The sequence below is a fragment of the Sarcophilus harrisii genome, chromosome 1 (genome assembly GCF_902635505.1).
Source record: "Sarcophilus harrisii chromosome 1, mSarHar1.11, whole genome shotgun sequence".
NCBI lineage: Eukaryota > Metazoa > Chordata > Mammalia > Dasyuromorphia > Dasyuridae > Sarcophilus > Sarcophilus harrisii.
Window position 1 is genome coordinate 650,669,581 of NC_045426.1, and position 21,132 is coordinate 650,690,712.

Consider the following 21,132-nt stretch of genomic DNA (forward strand, 5'->3'; position numbering starts at 1 on the left):
GTGAGTAGTGATGAGCTAAAGGGCATTCAACAGGAGAGCCAGAGTCAGGGAAAGGGATGAAGAGTTTGCCCATATGAGAAGGTGAAAGACACTGGCCAGAAGTGTCCCATGCAGGAAGGGACTTCTCTGCCCTCAACCTCAGCAGAAAGAGCTCTTCATTGATTCCCCAGCTAGCCAAAGAATGCAGAGGTGGTTTTTACCTTGACAATTGTTCATAACGGCATCTGAGAATTTATTCTCCCCAGAAGGAAGTGCATATCCAGTGGTACAGATGCAGTGGAAACTTCCGTCTGTATTAACACAGTTTGCATTCTGACCACAAACAAAGATTGTTTCACATTCATTAATATCTGCAAAATAAGAAAAGAAATGAATCATACATTTTTGCACATGGGATTTGTTTCATCAGACTACAGAGTGTTTTTTTGTTACAGAGGCTTTTTCTTATTCTTTTCTAAGCAGAGTTGGAAAGAAATGTTGTTGAATGAAACAAGAAAAAAAAAGAGATAGTAAAAAGGAAAAGAAAGGAAACGATAAGTAAGGTAATAGAAGGGTAGATCAGGGATAATGTCAAGTCTTTTCTCTAAATTCTATTTGGGAAATTCCTACTGACATGTAAGTACAGACAATTTTTTTTTTTTTAAGGACTCTTACAGTAAAAGGGAGAAAAGATAGAGGCTGGGAAACTGGGGAGTTCAAGAGAGGAATTTCTGAGGATGGGGGAATCTGAGTGTTAATAGGCAGCAGGGAAGGAGGCAGTAGCTAAAGAGACGCCGATGATTTCGAGGGAGAGGGTCAACTCATGGTCTCCAGAGTCAGTTCCTGGAGAGATGAGAAAGAAAGATCACAAGGAACCTCCAGATGCCTCTCATCAGTCTCCATATCACCTTGTCCTGGGCTTCCTGCAGCAGTTATTTCAGTTTCGTGATTTTCTTTCTGTTGGGTGAAAATTGAGCCAGGAAGCAGACACTCCTTATACATCAGGTTCCTAGATTTGTGGACTCTGGAGCTCAGTGGAGACAGTGCTATGGCTGGAAGCAGGGAGACTTATCTTTCAGAGTTCAATTCTGTCCTCAGACACACTAGCTGTGTGACCCTGGGCACGTCCCTTAACTCTGTCCCAGTTTCCTCCTCTGTTAAATGGACTGGAATAGGAAATAGTAAATGATTTCATGATCTCTGCAAAGAAAATTCCAAATGGAGTTATGGAGAGTGAGACATCCCTGGATAGAGTTGGTACGGAACCTAAAAATCATCTGGTCCAACACCCAAATGAGGAAATTGAGGGACAGAGAGGTTAAATGACCTAAGATCACAAGGTTAGTTAGGGGTCATTGAATTGGGGCTTAAGGACCCAGGTCTGTATTTCATCATATGCTTAAAATAAAAGGTTCTTGAAGGCAGGGGATGGTTGCTCTCTCTCTCTCCCTCTCTGTCTCTGTCTCTTCCTCCCTCGCTCTCTCTTTTCCTCTCTCATTCCTCTTTCTCTTCTTTTCTCCTTCTCTCTCCCTCTCTCTCTTTTCTCTTTCTCTCTCCTCTCTCCTTCCTTCTCTCTCTCTTTGTCTCTCTCTCCCTCCTTCTCTCCCTGTCTTTCTCTCCCTCTCTTCTTCTTCTCTCTGTCTCTCTGTCTCTCTCTCTCCTTTTCATCATCTCTCTATTTCTGTTTCTGTCACTCTCTCTCTTTCACTTGGCATGAGAAGTAGGGAGAATAAGGCTGGGAGCAGGAAGGGGAGAGCTCTCTATGGCATATGGCCCAGACATTCCTGCTGGTACTCAGTGAATCACCTGGTCCTTAAGCTGAACTCCCACAGAATTTGGTAATAATATGAGGGCATTGGTTTCCTGATCCATATAAGGACAGGAATTGCATTAGATGGTGGCTAAGTCCTTTGATTTCATCCAAGCTTGAATTCCTAGTTTCTTTGGTTTTTCCCCCAAAGGTTATTATCAGGGGCAAGTCCTTTACAAGACCTTTATAATTAATTTGCAGAGTCAACTTGCAGTGCATTTCCTCCAAGAAATGGACAAATTTCATCTCTCTTTCTTAAATATCTATACTTGTAGGAAAGAGAGATATGACAGATGGAAACCAGAGAGAGTGAGAGCCCAGCCTGCTTAGAAGGCTTGGGTCTAGGTGAGACCTGGCACACAGAGAGGAAGGCAGCTAGCAGAGGCAGGCTCCTATACCTCCTAGAACCTCATTTTCATCAGAGGATCACCAATACCTACAGCATCTCCCTCACTCATTTAGTCTACAAACATTTATCAAGCCCTTCCTATGAGCAAGGCACTATGCTAGGCACACTGGGGATACAAAAAAGGCAAAAACTCATTCTCTGCACTTGAAGACATGCTCACAGGCTAATGGGGTTCACAACATACAAACAATTATATGTTGTTTGTTGCAAAGAAGATCCATGCTGTGTAAATGGAAAGTAAAATCTAAGAGAAAGGAGGGCTTTGTAAACCTTAAATGCCATGGAAATTGAGCTATTAGTTCTGAGAATCCCTCCTCCAATTATGTCTGAACCTTGTTGCAGGTCTCTGAGAAGTCCTCAAGAGGGAATCCTAGCCAGGATGGAATGGATGCAAATGGGGAGAGAAAGTATACAAGAAAATTGTGAGATGGCCCATATTACAGGGTCAAGGGGACAGTAAAGGCTATCGGAGAGAAGAGGGAATGTGGCAGAGAGCAGAGAGAACTGGGCTCAGAGTGAAGAAGATCTGGGTTCCCTTTTCACCTCAGACCCACACTAGCTCAAGGAGTCTCCAGGATTCCCAGGCTCTCAGTGGCTCAGGTACTTCCCTCTGAGAGCACAGTTGGATTTGTCTAATCACTGTCTAATTTCCTTTAAATATTCCTCTTCCATCTTTTTTTTTTTTATGACTATTGGGTCCCATGAGGCAGCATTGTCAGCAGGTCAGAGTTCTGTGACCTCAGTTATTTCTTCTAGTTAATAACTTGGAAAGAGTTTTGAAGCTCCCAGTCCTGAGCCAGAGTCCCAGCAAAGAACTTGGAAGAGGTTTTCTGAGGAGGTCTGAGTTGGGATAGACAGGAGAGGAAAAAGAGTAGAGTTCCCAGGATTTAGAGGTGGCCCGAGTTGTGAGGAGCTAAGGGACAGGGAAGGGGATAGGGAAGGTCAAAGATGACCCATATGAGAAGGTAGAGGCCACTCTTATGCAAGGAGGGATTTCCTCTGCTTTCAGCCTCAACAGAAAGAGCTCTTCTTTTATTCCCCAAAGGCACAAATACTGCAAGGCTGGTTTTTTACCTTGACAATCCATAGGATTTGGGAATTTCGTCTCCCCAGAAGGAAGTGAATATCCTGTGTTGCAACCACAGTAATAACCTCCATATGTATTAATACAGCTTGCATTCTTACCACAATGGATTTTAATGGGTGGTAAACATTCATTAAGATCTGCAACATAAAAAGCAAAGAAAAGAAGAAATGAAACATAAATTTGTATAAACATACAATGTGGAAATTTGTTTCATCTGACTACAGAATGATGTTTATTACAGGATTTTAAAAAAAATTCTTTTCCAAGGGAGTGGGAGGAAGAGAAAAGAAATATTTATTGAATGAAAAAAAAAAAAGAAAAAAAGAGAATAGAAAAAAGAAAGGAAATAATCAGTAAAGCAATGGAGGGGAGTCTGTTCAGAGACAGTGGCAAGTCTCATCTTATCTTCCTTTAACTGTCAGAATCCTAAAAAAGCAGAAATATCCCAGAGAGAATTCAGAGATGAGGCTTAAGTCTGGCATCAATACAGTTGGTTGGGGAGGGCTGCCAGGCTATCTAGGGAGGGGAAACCTGGTCCACTAGGAAATGGAACAAGAAAAAACTTCTCTGCCAATAAATCAGTAGTGAGAGAGAAACTATGCATGGCTGCTGCACTTCCAGTCTGGTGATTTTGGGAGCCAGAAACTGTTGTGGGGGAGAGACAGTGACAGAGAGAGAGAGAGACAGACAGACAGACAGACAGAGACAGAGAGACAGAGACAGAGAGAGAGACAGAGAGAGAGAGAGACAGAGGGACAGAGAGAGACAGAGACAGAGAGACAGAGACAGAGAGAGACAGAGGAGATAAGAGACCGAGAGACAGAGACAGAGACAGAGAGAGATAAAGACAGAGACAGAGAGACAGAGACAGACAGAGAGAGAGAGACAGAGATAGAGACAGAGACAGAGACAGAGACAGAACAAAAGGACTATTGTCTAGCAGGAAAGGCCCAGTCAAAATTAGGTAACAGGAATTTCATCCAGGATATGGAATCACATGCTTAGAGCTGGACCGATCATCCTGACCTCCCCTTTTACAGATAAAGAAATGGAAGCCCATGGAGAGAAAGGACTCATGCAGGGTCACACAGCCAGTAAGTATTAAAGCTGGGATTTGATTCTGTCTCTTCTGACTTCATAGATACAACTCATTCTTGGTCCATCACCATCATGCTCTCCCAGTGATCATATGTCTTTCTTCAGCAGCCACTTACAACCTGACTATTGATTAAATTTATAATTATAGTTAATATTTTTATAATACTTTAGGATTTATAAGGTGATTTACAAATTTTATCTCTTGGAGGTATAGCCAAGATGGCAGAGAAAGGGCAAGGACCTGACTGAGTTCTCCCCCAAAACTTTCAAAATACCTTAGAATAATGGCTTTGATCAAAATCTCAAACAATAGAAGCCACAAAGATAGACTGAAACAATTTTCTAGACCGAGACAACTTAGAAGGCTGTCAGGAAAGGCCTATTATACCAGGATGAGAGTACAGTCTAGTCCAGACTGTACGAACACAGACCAGGCCCCCAGCAAACCAGGAGCAGGCTTTGGGAGCCACTGAATTATCAATAGCAGCAACTACTTCAGCAGCTCTCAGCCCACAGATGGTAAGGTGTTTGAACAACTGATCACAAGGGTCCTCTTTGCTAGCACTGAAACAGGACTCAGTTGCTTCATTTATACTTGGATCCAGATTTTAGTCCTGGGTGGTAGTCCCAGGGCAAGGAGGAGCATTAGCATACCAGAGCTCATGGCCACAGTGAAGTAGGAACTCTCCTCAAAGTTCTAGGGCAGAAAATAGTGTTTGTGATCACTTACAGGCCAAGAGAATAGTAAAGAAATCTCTCTTTAGATCATACTACTTGGAATAACTGAAAACCTACAGGTCCCTGAAATTATCTCTGAAAACAGCTGCATAAAACTCTTAAGCTTGGGACAGTACAACCTTCATTCTGGAAGCAGAACCCTACTTTTTGAAAGTTAAAAATCAAGGATAGTCTGGGAAAATGAGCAAAGAACAGAAAAAATTCTGAACAAAGCAAGTTACTATAATGATAAGGAAGATGAAAGTACATACTGGGAAAAAAGATAACAAAATCAATGCTCCTATGTATAAAACCTCTAAGAAAAATATGAATTGGTTTCAGGCCATGGGAGAGCTCAAAAAAGATTTTTACAATCAAGTAGCAGAGGTAGAGGAGAAATGACAGTGATGCAAGAAAATCATGCAAAACAAATCATTAGCTTGGTAAGAGAGACACAAAAAAATACTGAAGAAAACATTTTAAAAACAGACAAGGCCAAGTGGTAAAAGAGGTACAAAAAGCCAATGAGGAGAAGAGTACTTTAAAAAGCAGAATTTGCCAAATGGAAAAAGAGGCATAAAAAATTCACAGAAGAAAAAAATTCTTTAAAAAGTAGAATTGGTCAAATGTAAAAAGAAGTGCAAAAGATCATTGAAAAAAATAATTCCTTAAAATTTAGAATTGAACAAATGGAAGCTAATGACTTTAAGAGAGATCAAGAAACAATAAAATCAAAATCAAAATAATGAGAAAATAGAAGACATTGTGAAATATGTCACTGGAAAAAAAAAAAAAACAACTAACCTGGGAAATAGATTCAGGAGAAACAATTTTAAAATTATTGGAATACTAGAAAGTCATGATATTTTACAAACGGAGACTAGACATCATCTTTCATCTTGACAACTGCTCTGATATTATAGATCCAGAGGGTAAAACAGAAATTAAAAGAATCCATTGATCACCTCTTGAAAGAGATTCCCAAAAGAAAACTTCCAGGAATATTATAATCAAATTCTAGAGTTCCCAGGTCAAGTAGAAAATATTGGAAGCAGTCAGAAAGAAACAATTAAAATATAATGGAGATATCATCAGGAAAACAAAAGATTTATCAGCTTCTGCTGACAAAATCAGAGGGCTTGGAATATGACATTCTGATGGGCAAAAGAGGTAGGATTACAACTGAGAATCACCTACCCAGCAAAACTGAGTATAAATCTTCAGGGAGAAAATGAGTATTCAGTGAAATAGAAGTCTTTCCCCCCCAAAAAAATGTATTTATTTGAAGAAACAGAATAAATAAAAAGAATAACAGAAAAGCAATACAAAACAAAATGAAGCAAAAGAAAAGAGAACATTATCATGTATCCAGCAGAACATCAGGGAGGATTCAAAATATATGACAACAAATACCAATTTAAGAAAGTATATATATTAGTATAAAAATTATATGCATGAGTGTCTGTCTTTTCTTTATTTCCTTATAAATTGTTCTTTTGTTCTCTGCTGCACACCTTTTTTATTTTATACTTTTTCCTCCCTTCATCCTCTCATGCCCCCAAGAAGGCTATAGTTATAAAAGGATATATTTATATATACATATTGAGATATATACATACACACACATACACAAACATACATACCCCAGATACACATATGTCTTTCCTATCCCTGATGACTCTTTCATTAAATTCTGCCAAGTTATGGAGCATAACAGGAAGTCTGCCAAACCCAAATTCACCCTCCTGCAAGTGCCCATAGCCAGAAGTGCCCCTGCCTCTCTATTCACTGAGTGCTGGTTCTTTCTTTTGCCAACTTAATTTGGAGACTGAGACTGCGAATTCTTTTGCAAAACCTGAGACACTGACCTGGGGATCCCCAAACGTTATTAGGGTGTCTCATCTTTTAGCACTTTGACTTTGAATTATCACAACTAGGTCTGTATGCAAAAAAGAAATAACAAACAAATAGGAAAAAAGGCCTATATGTACAAAAATATTTATAGCAATTCTTTTCTGGGGCCAAAGAATTGGAAATTGAGGGGATTCCCATCAGTTGGGAAATGGCTAAACAAACTGTTATGTAATTATGATAGAATATTATTATACTATAAGAAAGGACAAGTAGAAAACTCTCAGGAAATCTGGAAAGACTTGCAAGAGCTGATACAAAGTTAAATGTACTATGTACAAAATAACAGCAATATTTCTTTTTCTTCTATTTTTTGAATTTATTTATTTATTTATTATAGCTTTTTATATGCAAAACATATGGATGGGTAATTTTTCAACATTGACTTCTTGCAAAAACTTCTGTTTCAACTTTTCCCCTCCTTCCCTCCATCCCCTCCCCTAGATGGCAGGTAGTCCCATACATGTTAAATATGTTAAAGTATATGTTAAATACAATATATGTATACATATTTATACAGTTATCTTGTTGCATAAAAAAGATCGGATTTAGAAAGAAGATAAAAATAACCTGAGAAGAAAAAAACAAAAATGCAGACAAACAATAACAGAAAGAGCAGAAATGTTATGTTATGGTCCATACTCATTTCCCAGTGAGTAACAGCAATATTTCAAACCAATCAGCTATAAATGATTTGGCTATTCTTAGCAATACAATGATTCATGACAATTCTGAAGCACTTATGATGAAAAATGATATCTACTCCCAGAGAAAGAACTTTTTGCCTTCTCAGTGGTGGAGGGGGGATGAGGAGGGAGGAAAAGAGAGAATTTGGAACTCAAAGTTGTAAAAACAAATGTTTAAAAAGTGTTTTTACATATTTTGGAGGGAAATAAAATATGAAATAAATTTTAAAAAAACCCAAATATTATCTGACTTGATCCTCACAACAACCTGGAGTATCCTCATTTTTCATTTTATGAAACCAAGACAGGCAGAAGTTAATTGACTTGCCCAGGATCACAAAACATAGGCAGTTAGATTTGAACCCAGGTCTTGTTGACTCTGGATTGAATACTCTATCCACTGTGCCCATCAGCACCTTAAGCATATACTCTTTGGGCTTCATTCTTTTGATTGTAAATGTTTCACTGGTGTTCTTAGAGTATCAAGGACATTGCAATGGACAGAGAGCTACTTTGGAGCCAGAAGACCCGAATTCAAACCTTGTCTCTGACACATGTTGCTATAGATCTTGGGAAAGTCATTTAACTTCTCAATACACTAATCAGCTCTCTAAGAATATAAGTGGCTTTATTTTAAATTTTTTAAAGCATAAATGTTTTTTAGAGTAGGAAAAGCATTCTGCTGTGAGCCATCTTTAGGAAATCTTGCTTCTCCTTCTCATCCCATCATGCCCTGCCTCTAAGCATTTACCCAGGCTGTGCCTCCTGCCTGGAGCACACTGCCTCCTCATTTATGCTTGTTAGGATTTTCTTCTGTTCAATTCAACAAGCACTAACTGAATACCTAATATATGCCAGGCACTGAGGACAAAATCAAAACAGTCCTGCTGTCCCCAAAGAGCTACATTCTACAGGAATCTTCCCTGATTTCCTTGACCCATTAAAATTTGTCCACACACATTTTTTACCTTTTGAGGAGGAGAGGCCCTACTATAGTCTTCTTTATATTTTACTTATTTGTGTCTTTCTGGTTGACCATAAACTCCTTGAAGGCAGGGTCTTTGCTTTTCTCCAATATATAATAACTCAAAAGAATTTGACCTGACCATTCATCCACACAGAAAAGACTAGGTGGCTGAAGCATATCTATTGCCCAAACTGTGACCTCCAGGAACATGGACAACCTGTTCAGCTTGTCCATCAGTCCTGTACACCTGGGATAGACAACACATATGGACAGTGAGTTGGGCCTAGAATTAAATTAAAAGAGGAGAGTAGGCTGGATTACCTTCAATAAACTAACAATCTCCATCTTTTCCCCTGAACAAAAATCCATACTTTATAAGCTAACACTCTCTCACTATTGGGGTTTGGGTGTAACACATGAACAGAAGAATTCTTGAAGAATTTCAGATGTTTATCAGATACAAAGAAATAGAGAGTAGCATGGTGGGGGTGGTAGTAGTGGAGGGGATAAGCATTTATACAGGACCTACTATGTGCCAGGTACTTTTTACGAATATGATCTCATTTGATGCTTACAATAACCCTTCGAGGTGGGTACTATTATGGTCTCTGTTTTCCAATTGAATAAATGCAGGCAAACAGAGTGGGGTGACTTGCTCAAGGCCACATAGCTAGTCACATCAAAAGTTAACGTAAATCTCCTCTTTTTTTTTCAGGAGAAAGTGAGAAAGGTCCCAAGCATCTTGGGAAGAACCACAAGGCTGTTTGTGTCCAACTCCAAGACAGAATCAGACAAGAGGATCATCAAAGTGGGAAGGTGTGGAAGGGTTGTGAGCTGCTTTATTGGAGGGAATATCCAAATTGATGACATCACAGATCCAATGGAGTTATCTCTTTAATCACCAAGCATAGTGACCATTTTCTCAGTGGAGAAACTGAGGCATTGATATGACTGAGAGGATCACAGCAAGTGGGACAGCAGTATGAGATCCTGCCACTGAGGTTCACCAGCATCCTGACCCCATCGCCACCAGCCTACCCTCCTTTGGCTGCTGCTTCTCCCCTTCCCTCTTCCCTTCTCCCTCTGTCTCCTGCCTCCTCCACTTTCCCTCTTTTCCAAAAGCAGCCACTTAACAGGGTTGCTTGCATCCCCCTCCCTCTCACTTAGCTGCTCCCTCTTTCTTGTTCCCAACCCTTGGACTAATGTGGGCGTGGCTCCTTTACCGTCACAGATCTCCAGAAAGTCACTGAAGTATTTCTCCCCACTCGTAGTAACAAATCCATTCTCACAGGCACAGTGGGTCTTGTTGACACAAATGGCATTTTGGGGACACCTTCTACGACGACATTGAGAATCTAGTCAGAAGAATAAAATATTGTCACAACTGTGCTTCCATAAGGCTTTAAAGTTTATAAAGTATATTTGCCACAACATTCCTGTAAGATATGAAGCATAGTGATTATTAACTCCATTTTACAGATAAGAAACTTACAGATGTTCCAATAGAATAGCCTTTGTTATAATTTGTTGCAGGGGGCGGGGAGGTGGATGACTGGGGAGTCCATAGCTTAGGAACTCAGCTAACTGGCTATCCTGGAACTGGAAGATATGAGGAGGGAGACCAACAATAGTTTTTTTTCCTCATGATTTAATTGGGGTGAGGAAGATGTATTGAGTCTAATAATAATTTTTAAAAAGATAACACATTTAAAAAGATAACACCACTTAGAGTTTATTAAGCGTTTTCCTTACTACTCTGTGAGGTACATGGCACAAGTATTATCACCTCCATTTTACAGATTAGGAAACTGAGGTCCTGGCTTGCTCTGATCACAGCTAGCCAGTAACAGAGCAGGGATTCAACCTCAAGTCAGGATGGCAGGCATTGGAGGGGGGATATAGCCCAAGGGACTTGATGGGATCTGTGGAGTTGTGAGAGAAGCTTCTCCCTGAATCACTCTCCAGTTTAGACTCTTCTCTTCCCTAGTTGGGCTTCTCTCAGTCACCAGCTGTAGATGGGGTGGGTTCCTAGCACACTCACCTTTGGTTTTCTTGAACACAGCAGTTTTCAAAAGGACCAAGACATAGAACCCTGAAATAGAGAGAGGGGGGAATATGGGAGTTTAGTGATTGTCTGCCCAGTCCCCAAAGATGTTAAGGCTCTAAGAAGCCCCATGATATACTTGGTTTCAATCACAGAGTTACTCAATAGTGCAAGGATTCCAACCCGGCATCTGGTTCCAAGGAAAGAAAGGAATAAAGGGCCAGGCTTGTCATGTCTCCACAGGGCAGGGGTTGTGAGGACATGGACCTTCCTCAGGTGGGGCTGAGATTGCTTCCTCTTTCCCCATCTGTAAAAAGAAGAGACTGGGCTAGTTTAATGTTAAAAAAAAGACAGCAGCTGAATTTCACAGGAAAGATACCTGGACTGGTAGCCAGGAGACCTGTGTTTGAGATGAGAAAAAACTGAAGGGGAGAGAAGAAGTTCTAGATAGTCTAGTAGGAAAAAAAGTGTCCTATCTCCAAAGTTTATTACCTAGGTGACTAAGGGTAGTTAATTTCCCCTCTCTGGAACTCAGTTGTTCCTTCTGAGCAATGAATAGTCTCTAAATCTGGTTCCATGTTTGGTTCATGTTGTACTAGCTCCTGTTTGCCCCAACTCCTCCCCCCACCCCAACTTACCCTTGTAAGAACTTAATCAAGGAAGAGTTAATAGGTCACAGTTCTTTACAAAGGATAGAAGGAGGCTGCCTGTACATGATTTCATGATTTGCTGTTTTCTGTCTGAATATATGTAATCATTGTATCCTAAACAATTAGATGAATAAGCATTTGGCCTAGTCACCTATAATTAGATGTTTGTATCATAGGAAATAATGTCCTTAAAGGCTTCCAAAATAATGTAAGCACAATTAACAATGAAGGTCTCATAGACACCTAACTGCTATTTTATTTGTTATTGAAACTGAAACTAAAATATCTTTAACATTTGTCTATATTGTATGTCCTGTGACACAAACATGTTTCCTTACATGAAAAACTGCTGGCCAATCTATATTGGCCTCTCTATATTTTATAGCATGATTCCTTCACCAAAACCAAAGGGTAGGTAAAGGAAGGTTGGTGAGTTTTCCTGGATGGGAGAATTCTCATGAAACACTTAGGAGAAAGTGGATAAAGCACATTTACCAGACAATTCACCTAGGGATGAAGAAAAGGGCTTTATCTTTTAGGGACTGGTACCTAATTCCCCAGCTAGGTAACCTCTTGCTAAGCACTGTTGCAAGGTGTGCAATATGTGCTCAAGTAAATGCAAAGCAGGGAAAAGCAGACACCATAGAGATTAGATTGAGGAGACAGCAACAGGAGGAGAGGTGGGAGGTGGGCTTTACAGAAGTTAAACCTCTGGTGGCAGGTTACAGGTATGTCCTGGTTTTTGTTGACACCTTTTCTGAATGGGTTGAAGCCTTCCCTACTAAACATGAAACAGTTTTAGTGGTGACCAAAATAATCCTACATGAACTCCTTTCTTGGTTCGGTCTCTGGGTTGGGTTTGGCTTGGACAACAGACCAGCATTCATGGCAAAAGTGTTTCAGGGATTGGCCAAAGCCATTGGGTGCAAATGGAAGCTACACTATGCATATCTCAGACCAAATAGAAAGAACCAACTGGACCCTAAAGGAATAACTTACTAAATTGGTCTTAGAAACAAAAGAAAATTGGGCTTTACTCTTCCCTCTTTTCCTGTTGCGAGTTAGGTGAACCCTATCATATTGGACTCTCCCCTTTTGAAATCATGTACAGGCAGCCTCCTTCTATCCTTTGTAAAGAACTGTGACCTATTAACTCTTCCTTGATTAAGTTCTTACAAGGGTTGCAAGAGTGCAAAGCAAACTCCAGAAAACAGTCTATGGCACTTTACCTGTTCTCCCATCTTATGCTGTCTACTCCTTTCAACCCAAGGACACAGTTCTTATCAAAAAAAAAAAAAATCATACTTTGAGACTTGAGCCTGCTTGGAAGGGACCCCATACTGTAATCCTTACCCTGCCAAGTGCATTTAAAGTAGACTCCATTCCTACGTGGCTACACCACACATGAGTGAAACTTGACACATCCAACAAATGGAAGGCGGAATCTGAACTGATCCCCTCAAATTAAGACTTTCTCATGTTTCTTCCTACTACTCTTGTCACCTTTGACCCTCTCCAACCCCCACACCCCTAAAGGAAGGGAATATTTGGACTACAAAGGAGGGAGACCAAACACTTTGGACCTTCTGGGCATCTGGAACCAAGAACAGGGTCTCTTGATGGTTGCTTCTTCTGCTTGGATTCTGCTCCCTTTTTCCTGGAGCCCAAATCCCCAATAACATGGATGCAGCTCTGTCTCAAATGTAAGAGCCATGCAAACAAAGAAGGGTTACTACCCATGTCCTGTCTTCTTCACAGGGGATGCTACCTGCCTCAGTCATCCCAATATTATTGCCCCCAACTAAATTGAATTTCCGCTTCTTATGATCTGGGTCTCTGGGACCCCCCAGAAAAGGACAATTACTGCTGATCAGTTCTTAGTACCCTAAATAGCAGTCTCCCATAAATTATGAGGTTGGTTCCTTCAATCCCCTTTATATAACTGTTAAAAATCCTACTAGCCCCCTTTAAAGGACCCCTCACACATGGGGACTCAGATTTGATGATCCTGACATTACTTCTCGTAGCTGGGACCTTGGAATCCTCCTAACTAGCTCTAAAGAATCCCCTGAATTGACCTACCTCCCCAAAGGCCCCTTATCCAAACTAGCACTCCCTTCCTCTGTCTGGCCACCTCCCTCAGTCTCTGTTCCCACTCATTTATCTGGTAAATCTAGTAAAGGTCCCCCAAATCTTTACTACCCTTTTCCCCTCCAATCACATCTATCCTTAGCTCTCAGCCATTCACCGTGTTGTAAATACATCTGGCTGGACCTTGGCCTGACTGTTGGCTTTGCATGGATGGTCAGCTCTCCTATTATATAGCACAAGGCCTCCTGAAGAGGATCCCAGCTCATTTACTCCTGACTCCTGTTCCTGGGATCAGCCCTACTTGACCCTGGGGCATATCCAGGGTTCTGGTACCTGCCCATTGTCATCCCTTTACCTGGCCCCTCTCCTTATGCCTCAGTCTGTAACTCCACGAGGACTGGGGCTACCCCTTCATCTGGGTCCCTGTACTTCCTTGCCCCTGAGGAAACTTGGCTGGGCTGCCTCGATTGCCTCACTCAATGTGTTTCTGCTCAGATCTTTTGGTTGCACCAAGATTCTTTGTGCATTTTAGTCTCTGTCCTTCCAAGGGTCTCTCTTCTCCCTGTACAAGAAAGGTGGGAGTTCTTCTCCCATACAAGGCCATTGGCTCATTGGTTCAAAAAAGTGGGTTGTCCCAGCTCTCATCCCCATCCAGGTGGGGGGGGGGGGTCTGCTGGGCTCTACTGTTGTTTACACTGTCCTCACCCAAAGTGAAGCCAGTTATCTTGAGCTAAGTGCACAGGTGGATCTCGACCTGGGCCACCTAGAACATTCTATTTCCCAGTTGGAGAGGCAGGTCAACTCCCTGGCTGAGATGGTTCTCCAGAACCACATAGGTCCAGAACCTGGACCTATGTTCCTTAAACAGGATGGCCTCTGTGCTGCTCTGGGAGAAGCCTGTTGTTTCTATGGTAATAACTCTGGGGTAATGCAAGAGAGTCTCTCCCTCATTAGAAAGACCTTGGAGACTAGGCAAAAGGAGGGGAAAATGTGGAGAACTGGTACCAGAGCCTCTTCTGAACACCCCCCCTGGCTGACTACTCTAATCTCTACACTACTTGGCCCACTTTTACTCCTTGGTCTCACCCTTACTATATAGGACTTTTCCCATCTGACATGACTCATCTAGTCCCGCAGTAACTCAAGTTCCTTCTCATACAAGACCCCAGATATTGACCTTTATAGGATTCCTTCCCGGTTCCTAATGATTCAAGTGACCCAGAGTCGATGGTCTGACTCTCCTATGAGAAGTGGGGATTTCTGTAATAGTTCCTGCTTGCCCCATCACCCTGCTTACCCAAGCATTTTGTCTTAAGCAGAATGCAAAGTCCTTGTGCTCTGTGGTCAGAGCATCCGTTCTGTATCTTGTTCTTGAAACTATCCTGCTCTCGATAAGGTTATAATTATTGTTGACATCTGCTTCTATATCTTCCTGTTTATGCGATTAACGACTCTCTAGCTTATGGTTTTAGCCTTTATAAGCCTTTGTCTCCTGCTGTTCAGGGCTGCTTGATTTGGGTCCTGATACACCCCTTGCAGCCACTGGTAAGTAAACTCCACTTGAAATTTTTACCAAGTCTCACTTGCTGTTCTCCTTGGTACAACAGTTTGATAAATCACTAAGAACCCAGGAGGTCAAAGAAAGATAGAAAAACCAAGAGAGTCCCAGCAAGGAGTTCCTCAGGAGTTTTCAGCCATCCCCCTGGAAACTGCTTTAAAGTTCTTCTGGCCCAGAGGTTCACAGATGGGTTCCAGAGCCACTGACTAGGGCAAATGGATCTGCCCTAAGTCTGTACCACAACTTCCTTGCTTGCAGTTGTTCTAGGGGTGAGTGATCTACCTACTTCCAACAAATGCTGACTCACAGAAACTGGGCAGCTAAGCTGATTTCAACAGCCAAGCACTGAGCTATTTAATGGGGAAACAGAAACAAAAGCAACATCATCCCCATTGTCAAGGAGCTGATATTCTAACAGTGCTCTTAGATCCTCTATGATCTAGGGCATACAATTATGCATTTCTCCAATGATTGTTTTGTTGTAGTTCAGTCCTATGCAACTCTCTCTGACCCCATTTGAGTTCTCTTGACAGAAATACTGGAAAGGTTGGACATTTCTTTCTCTAGCTTATTTTACATATGAGGAAACTGAGGCAAACAAATAAATGTCTGAGGTTGGAGTTGAACTCAGATCTTCTTGACTCCAGTCCAGGTACTCTATCCAATGGCGCCATCTGCTTCCTCAATAGACCAGTGACAAAAAGATAACATCAGGGTAGATTAAATGAAATTGCAGGCAAAGAAGAAATCCTGAATATAGGCTATGTTGGGAAATGTTGAGAAATGTTGGGGAAGAAAGAATTGATTACATGGAGAGAGAAAGAGATGATTGGACTTCCCCCTCTTTTTCTCTACCCTTCCCTCCTATTTCTCCCCAAAGATGCTGCCCTTCTGACCTCTTATTCCTTTCTTAACCCTTCCATTTATCTGTATGATCTAGAAGAAATCTCTTCTCCCCTCTCCCCTAGAGCCTCAGTTTTTTTTTTTTCATTTGTAATGTTAGGGGATTAGACTATATAACTTCTAAGAACCTTTCTACTTCTAATTCCTATCAATTAGTGAAACTCAAGAGTTTCCTCCAACATCACTATTTCACAATGTTGTGGATCCTGAGTTGCAAAAGATATCCTAAATAATCTGTTCTAAATCCTGAAGCCACAGGGTGAAGTGACTTGTTTAAGCTTACACTGGTGGTAAGTTCTAGGGTCAAAACTCCAATGAAGGTCTTCTAACCCCACACCCAGCTTTCTTTCTTACTGTGTCCATCTCCCCAAGAAATATCTATATTCTGGGAAACAGGGTCAGGGTGTGAGGAGCTGGCTACCAGGGGGAGGATAGCAGGTGATAGGAAGTGATGTGGACTCAGGACCAAGTAGAGTCCATTCCTGTGGCTGGCTACTCTCGCACTAGTCCTAAGAGCTGGATCCTTTGTTGTTTTAAAATTTAGGTTAAAGATATATAGAGTCTTAGAAACTGAGTTTGAATCATGGCTTTGCTATTTTCTACCTATGTGTCTGTGTTGGGACAGCTAGAGGGTGCAGTGGATAGAGTGCTAGGTCTAGAGTCAGAAGGATCCAATTAAAATATAGTCTCACGTATGTACTTGGGAAATCACTTAACCCTATTTGCTTTATCTGTAAAAGGAAAAGAAGTGGCAAACTACTCCAGGATGTTTGTCTAGAAAACCTAAAATGGGTTCACAGGGAGTGGGACATGAATGAACAACATTTTTGTAATCTTGGGAAAGTCAGTAACAAAATTTAGATAGGATTCAGTTTTTTATCTATAAAATAGCAGATATGAACCAGATGCTGCACTTTTATAGCTCTTGATTCTGCTGTTATTTTGTTCTTGACTTCCAATAATACTTAATGCCTCAGGCTGGAGGCTGAAAGGGAGGATGGGAGATGGGGATGGGGTTGGGGTGGAGACATAGATGAAATCCTCTGTCCCAGGGAAACTATCCCATCCAAAATTTGAATGGACTTTCTCCAGAGATTATGGAACAGTTTTTAAGCAAGGGCTCTAATAACCAATAACTGTGGATTCTTATTCAGACTTGGACGGACCAGGGGCCCTCTGAGATTTGGTGCATCTGCCAAGGGAGGGCTGATCTGAGGCTCAGAATGAGTCTCCAATCTTGAAAGGACTTTCCAACTGGCAGGCAGGATAAAAAGACATCCTAAGGGACTGCATTAGGGGAAGGGGATCATGGAAAATGGTGGAGTGGAGGATGGATATTGTCATTTCCTGCACAAAATGGACTAGCTGAGTCACCCTGGACTACTCTCAGCTTGAGCCACTGGTGGGTTTCAGCCTAGAAAGGAAATTCTAAAGCCAGAATTTCAGAGCCAGGAGGGCTGCAGTGGATTTGGAAGCTTCCAGGCTAGGTGATCAATTGAGAATTCTGGGGCAGGGTCACTTGGTGGGAAAAACATTGACTTTAAAGTCAGAGAACCGAGTTTTAATGTCAGTCCTGCTCCTTATTAGTTGTATGATCTTGTTAGTTCCCTTCTCTGGGTCTCAGTTTTCTTTTCTGTAAGGTGAGAACACTGGCTTCAATGATGACTATGGGTTCTTTACACAATTTTAATAACTGAATAGTTGTTTTTATTTTTTAAGTTTATGGCTTTTGGCTAAGATGGGACAATCCTCTTCCATGTTATTATTTTTGCTGAGGCAATTGGGGTTGAGTGACTTGCCCAGGATCACACAGTTAGGAAGTGTTAAATGTCTGAGAACAGATTAGAACTCAGGTCCTCCTGATTTCAGGGCTGGTGTTCTATTCACTGCACCACCTAGCTGCCCATTCTATGTTATTTTTGTCTGTGTCTGTGTCTGTCATATTTGTTCTGTGAGTTAGATTTTGTTACCTGGAAAGGTTTCTTAACATTCTTGAATCCCACTTCAAAAGGGGAAAAAGCCTGACTTTTTCCTGTGGGTCTTAGTTCTGGCCAAGTTGGGGCTACAGAAATAATTAACTAACTAAAATTTTAGAACTACTAAAATAATATCTTAGAAGATTCTCAAGGTTTTGAGAGATATGATTAAGAAATCTGACAATTAATCATTGTAAGATTGCAAAAACAAAACAAAACAAAACAAAAAACCCAACCCAACAACCAGAGAAATGGCAACTTTTTGCTAACTTTTCTTTGACTTCTATCTTGCCTGGAGTCTCCTTCTGCTCTATTGGGAAAGTACCCGATAAGGTATTAAGGGACCCTCTCCACAACCCTGATCACTCAGCATGCTCCACTCCCTGGAGTTCTGAGTTCATCTCAGTTGTGCAGATTGCTAACAAGATTGATGTAACCCAAACCCCTCTATTTGCTAACTCCTCTCAAGTCAGATCACAATAAAAAAAAGGGAATGATGAAGAACTGAAGGGAAACTCAAATTCTGTCTCATCTCTAAAATTGGGGGAAGCAGTAACAGTCATGGAGATCATATATACCTTGTCCAAATACCTCCCAAACCTAGCTTCAAGGAGTAAGAAGCTAGTGGGGGGTCAGACCCCATTGTTCCCATTCCCTGAGCTCTGGCACCTGAAACTATAATCAAAGAGAGATCCTGGTACTGGTTACCCCAGCCTTCAGCACGTTCTGTCCAGCAACTACCTGGAAGGAATTCGGTTCCCCTAACAGCACTCAGTATTCTGAGCACACAGGATGGCAGCTTCTGCATTTGGTAAACCCACCATTCTCTGTTTCAATTGCAGATATGTATTAGCTATGTAATTTATGGCAAATTGTTTTATCTCTTCCTAGTTTTTTGACTTAAAAAGAGAAATAACAATGATTGAGGTTGTGAAGATCACACCATTGCAAAGTGCTTACCATAAAACAAATGCTATATGAATGTTAACTTCTTTATTGGATATAATTGTTTCATTTTTGTTAACTTTACGTGGGTTTTTAGATCTGAGCAACATATAATGGCAATGTTGAAATAAATGTCTTTTTTGTGTGTAAAGTAATTTGGAAGCAACTTTAATTAAAGTAAGACCTCCTCAGGACTAGAAAGCTGCATAGAGGAAAGAGAGTCTCTTTCTCTTTCTTCTCTCTTTCCTCTTTTCCTGACTGCAGCAGAGATACATGGATGAAGGGCTGAGAGGGAGAGAAAGAAAATATATATAATTTAGTGAAATTTGTTATTTGAGTTTTGATAGTAAAAGAAGTTTTAAAGGAGCTCTAATTAAAGCCCACTAAAGGGACATGTAAATTGTAATCTATTTGCATTGACTGTGTTAACAGAAAATTTAAGAGTTTGGGGACTTTAAGAAAACAAAAAAGCAGTTTATAGCTACTTCTGGAAACAAACAGCCAGTTCTGAGGGCCTTGTTAGTAAAAACTGGGACCATAACTCTTTCCTGGCTCACAAAAGAGGAATAATTTTTGTGAATTGAAAAATAATCAAATGGCAATTCAGTTTATTTGGAGCATTTAATTAGAATTTAGGCAATCTCATGAACTAAAGTTTTCAATTTAAAAATTTATTCTGTATCAATTTAAAAAATTGTCTTGTTTGTATAAAACAAAAGAAAAATTTATTTAATGGAATGGAAATCCTCCCTGAGAACTTTCAAAACTCAACAGCTTGGGGACAGAATAGATCTAACAACTAAAAGAAGGTGGAAAGTTGATTTAGCCTTGCTAATCCTGTTTTATAATATTTTGTAAGTGTAATTTAGGAAATTAGTTATTTTCACTTTTTCTAGAAAATTAAGAGGAAATTATAGCTAAGACTATCTGGTTATTACTTAGGAAAAATCTAAAATTGTTAACTAAGTTATTTGGAGTTACTGTTATCATGCTAAACCAAAAATTGACAATTACTATGTCTGGAACAAGAGGGATGAAATGTAAGCCTTATCACTTCTCCTTCAAGTATGAGGGTATGTAGCATCTTTTTCCTCCTTCACAAAGTGAGGGGGGGTATCAAACAACCCAGCCCATAAAACAGTAAGAATGGTTGGGGTGGACAAGAGCAAACTTTCCCGTTCCCTGGGGTCTCTTTCAACCTCCCTTAATTTATAAGCTTGCCAATTTTCTTGAAACCATCATAGTAAGCAAGGTTCTTAGTCCTGAGAAATGAGCCTGTGTAGGATGTATAGTTCCTAAATAAGGAAATGAATTTACCAAGAATCTATAAGTTTGTTTAATGATTAATCATTTGCACCAGGATGAGTTTAAACATATAAAATGTGTTAAGCAAAATCTCCTGTGTGTTTTAAGTCCTGGTAAACTTTTAAAAATAATTTATCTAGACTTAAGCTGTGATTTCTAGAATTTGCTATTAGACATAAAATTTCTTGGGATGATTACTGATATTCTCTTGAGTTTTGAATTTGATTTCCTGATCATTAAGTCAATAACCCACCATTTGGCAGAAATATCATGTTACTCAGAGGGATGCCTTCCTGAATTGTCACAGGTGTACATCTTATCTGGGCAAGAGCTGAGAGGACAACCTTAGTCTCTGCTCAAAGTTGGATCCTTCTGACTCAGTTTCCCTATTCTGTTTCTTTGTTTTCCATCTATCATTCCTGAGTCTGGCTATCAGGTGGAACTGTTACAACTGGTTGTCAAACTTAGCTAAGGATACTTTATCTTGTCATGTGATTGCTCCTAGGCTGAAGCCTGGGAATATGTAGTCATTATATCCTAAATAATTAGGTGAATGTATATTTGACCTAGTCATCTGTCTGTTACTAGATGTTTATGTCTGTATGAAATAAGGTCCTTAAAGTTTTCCAAAATAATGTAAGAACAATTAACATTATCTGTGAGACATACTGTTATTTTATTGTTTATTGAAACTAAAGTGTCCTGTGACACAAATATATTTCTTTACATAAAAAGTTGCTAGCCAATATATATTGGCCTCTCTATATCTTACAGCCATCCACATGGGCTCAGATTATCCTAACCTCTATTTGTTACATTTATTTTTTATTCTAGATTTTGGTCACTTATAGCTGCATTGAAGTTATTGCTTCAAGGAGCTGAATCAATTATTGGATGCTTCAACCAGTTCCAGCTTACAACCCTCTCAAAAAAAAAAAAAAAAAAAAAAAAAAAAAGGGAGCTTGTATTGGATTCAGCTCTATACTATACTCATTG

At 40.3% G+C, this 21,132-nt stretch overlaps 1 protein-coding gene across 1 annotated transcript in view; it reads right to left on the reverse strand.

Moving 5' to 3' along the window:
* Positions 1–21,132, reverse strand: part of LOC116420768 (adhesion G protein-coupled receptor E3-like) — a 56,171-nt gene that overhangs the window by 29,446 nt on the left and 5,593 nt on the right. The window contains exons 2-5 of the mRNA XM_031947707.1: positions 10,706–10,756; positions 9,888–10,019; positions 3,273–3,422; positions 201–350 (exon numbers count right to left, since the gene is read on the reverse strand). Coding sequence (XP_031803567.1) covers positions 201–350; positions 3,273–3,422; positions 9,888–10,019; positions 10,706–10,756 — 483 coding nt within the window. The remainder of the gene's footprint in view (positions 1–200; positions 351–3,272; positions 3,423–9,887; positions 10,020–10,705; positions 10,757–21,132) is intronic.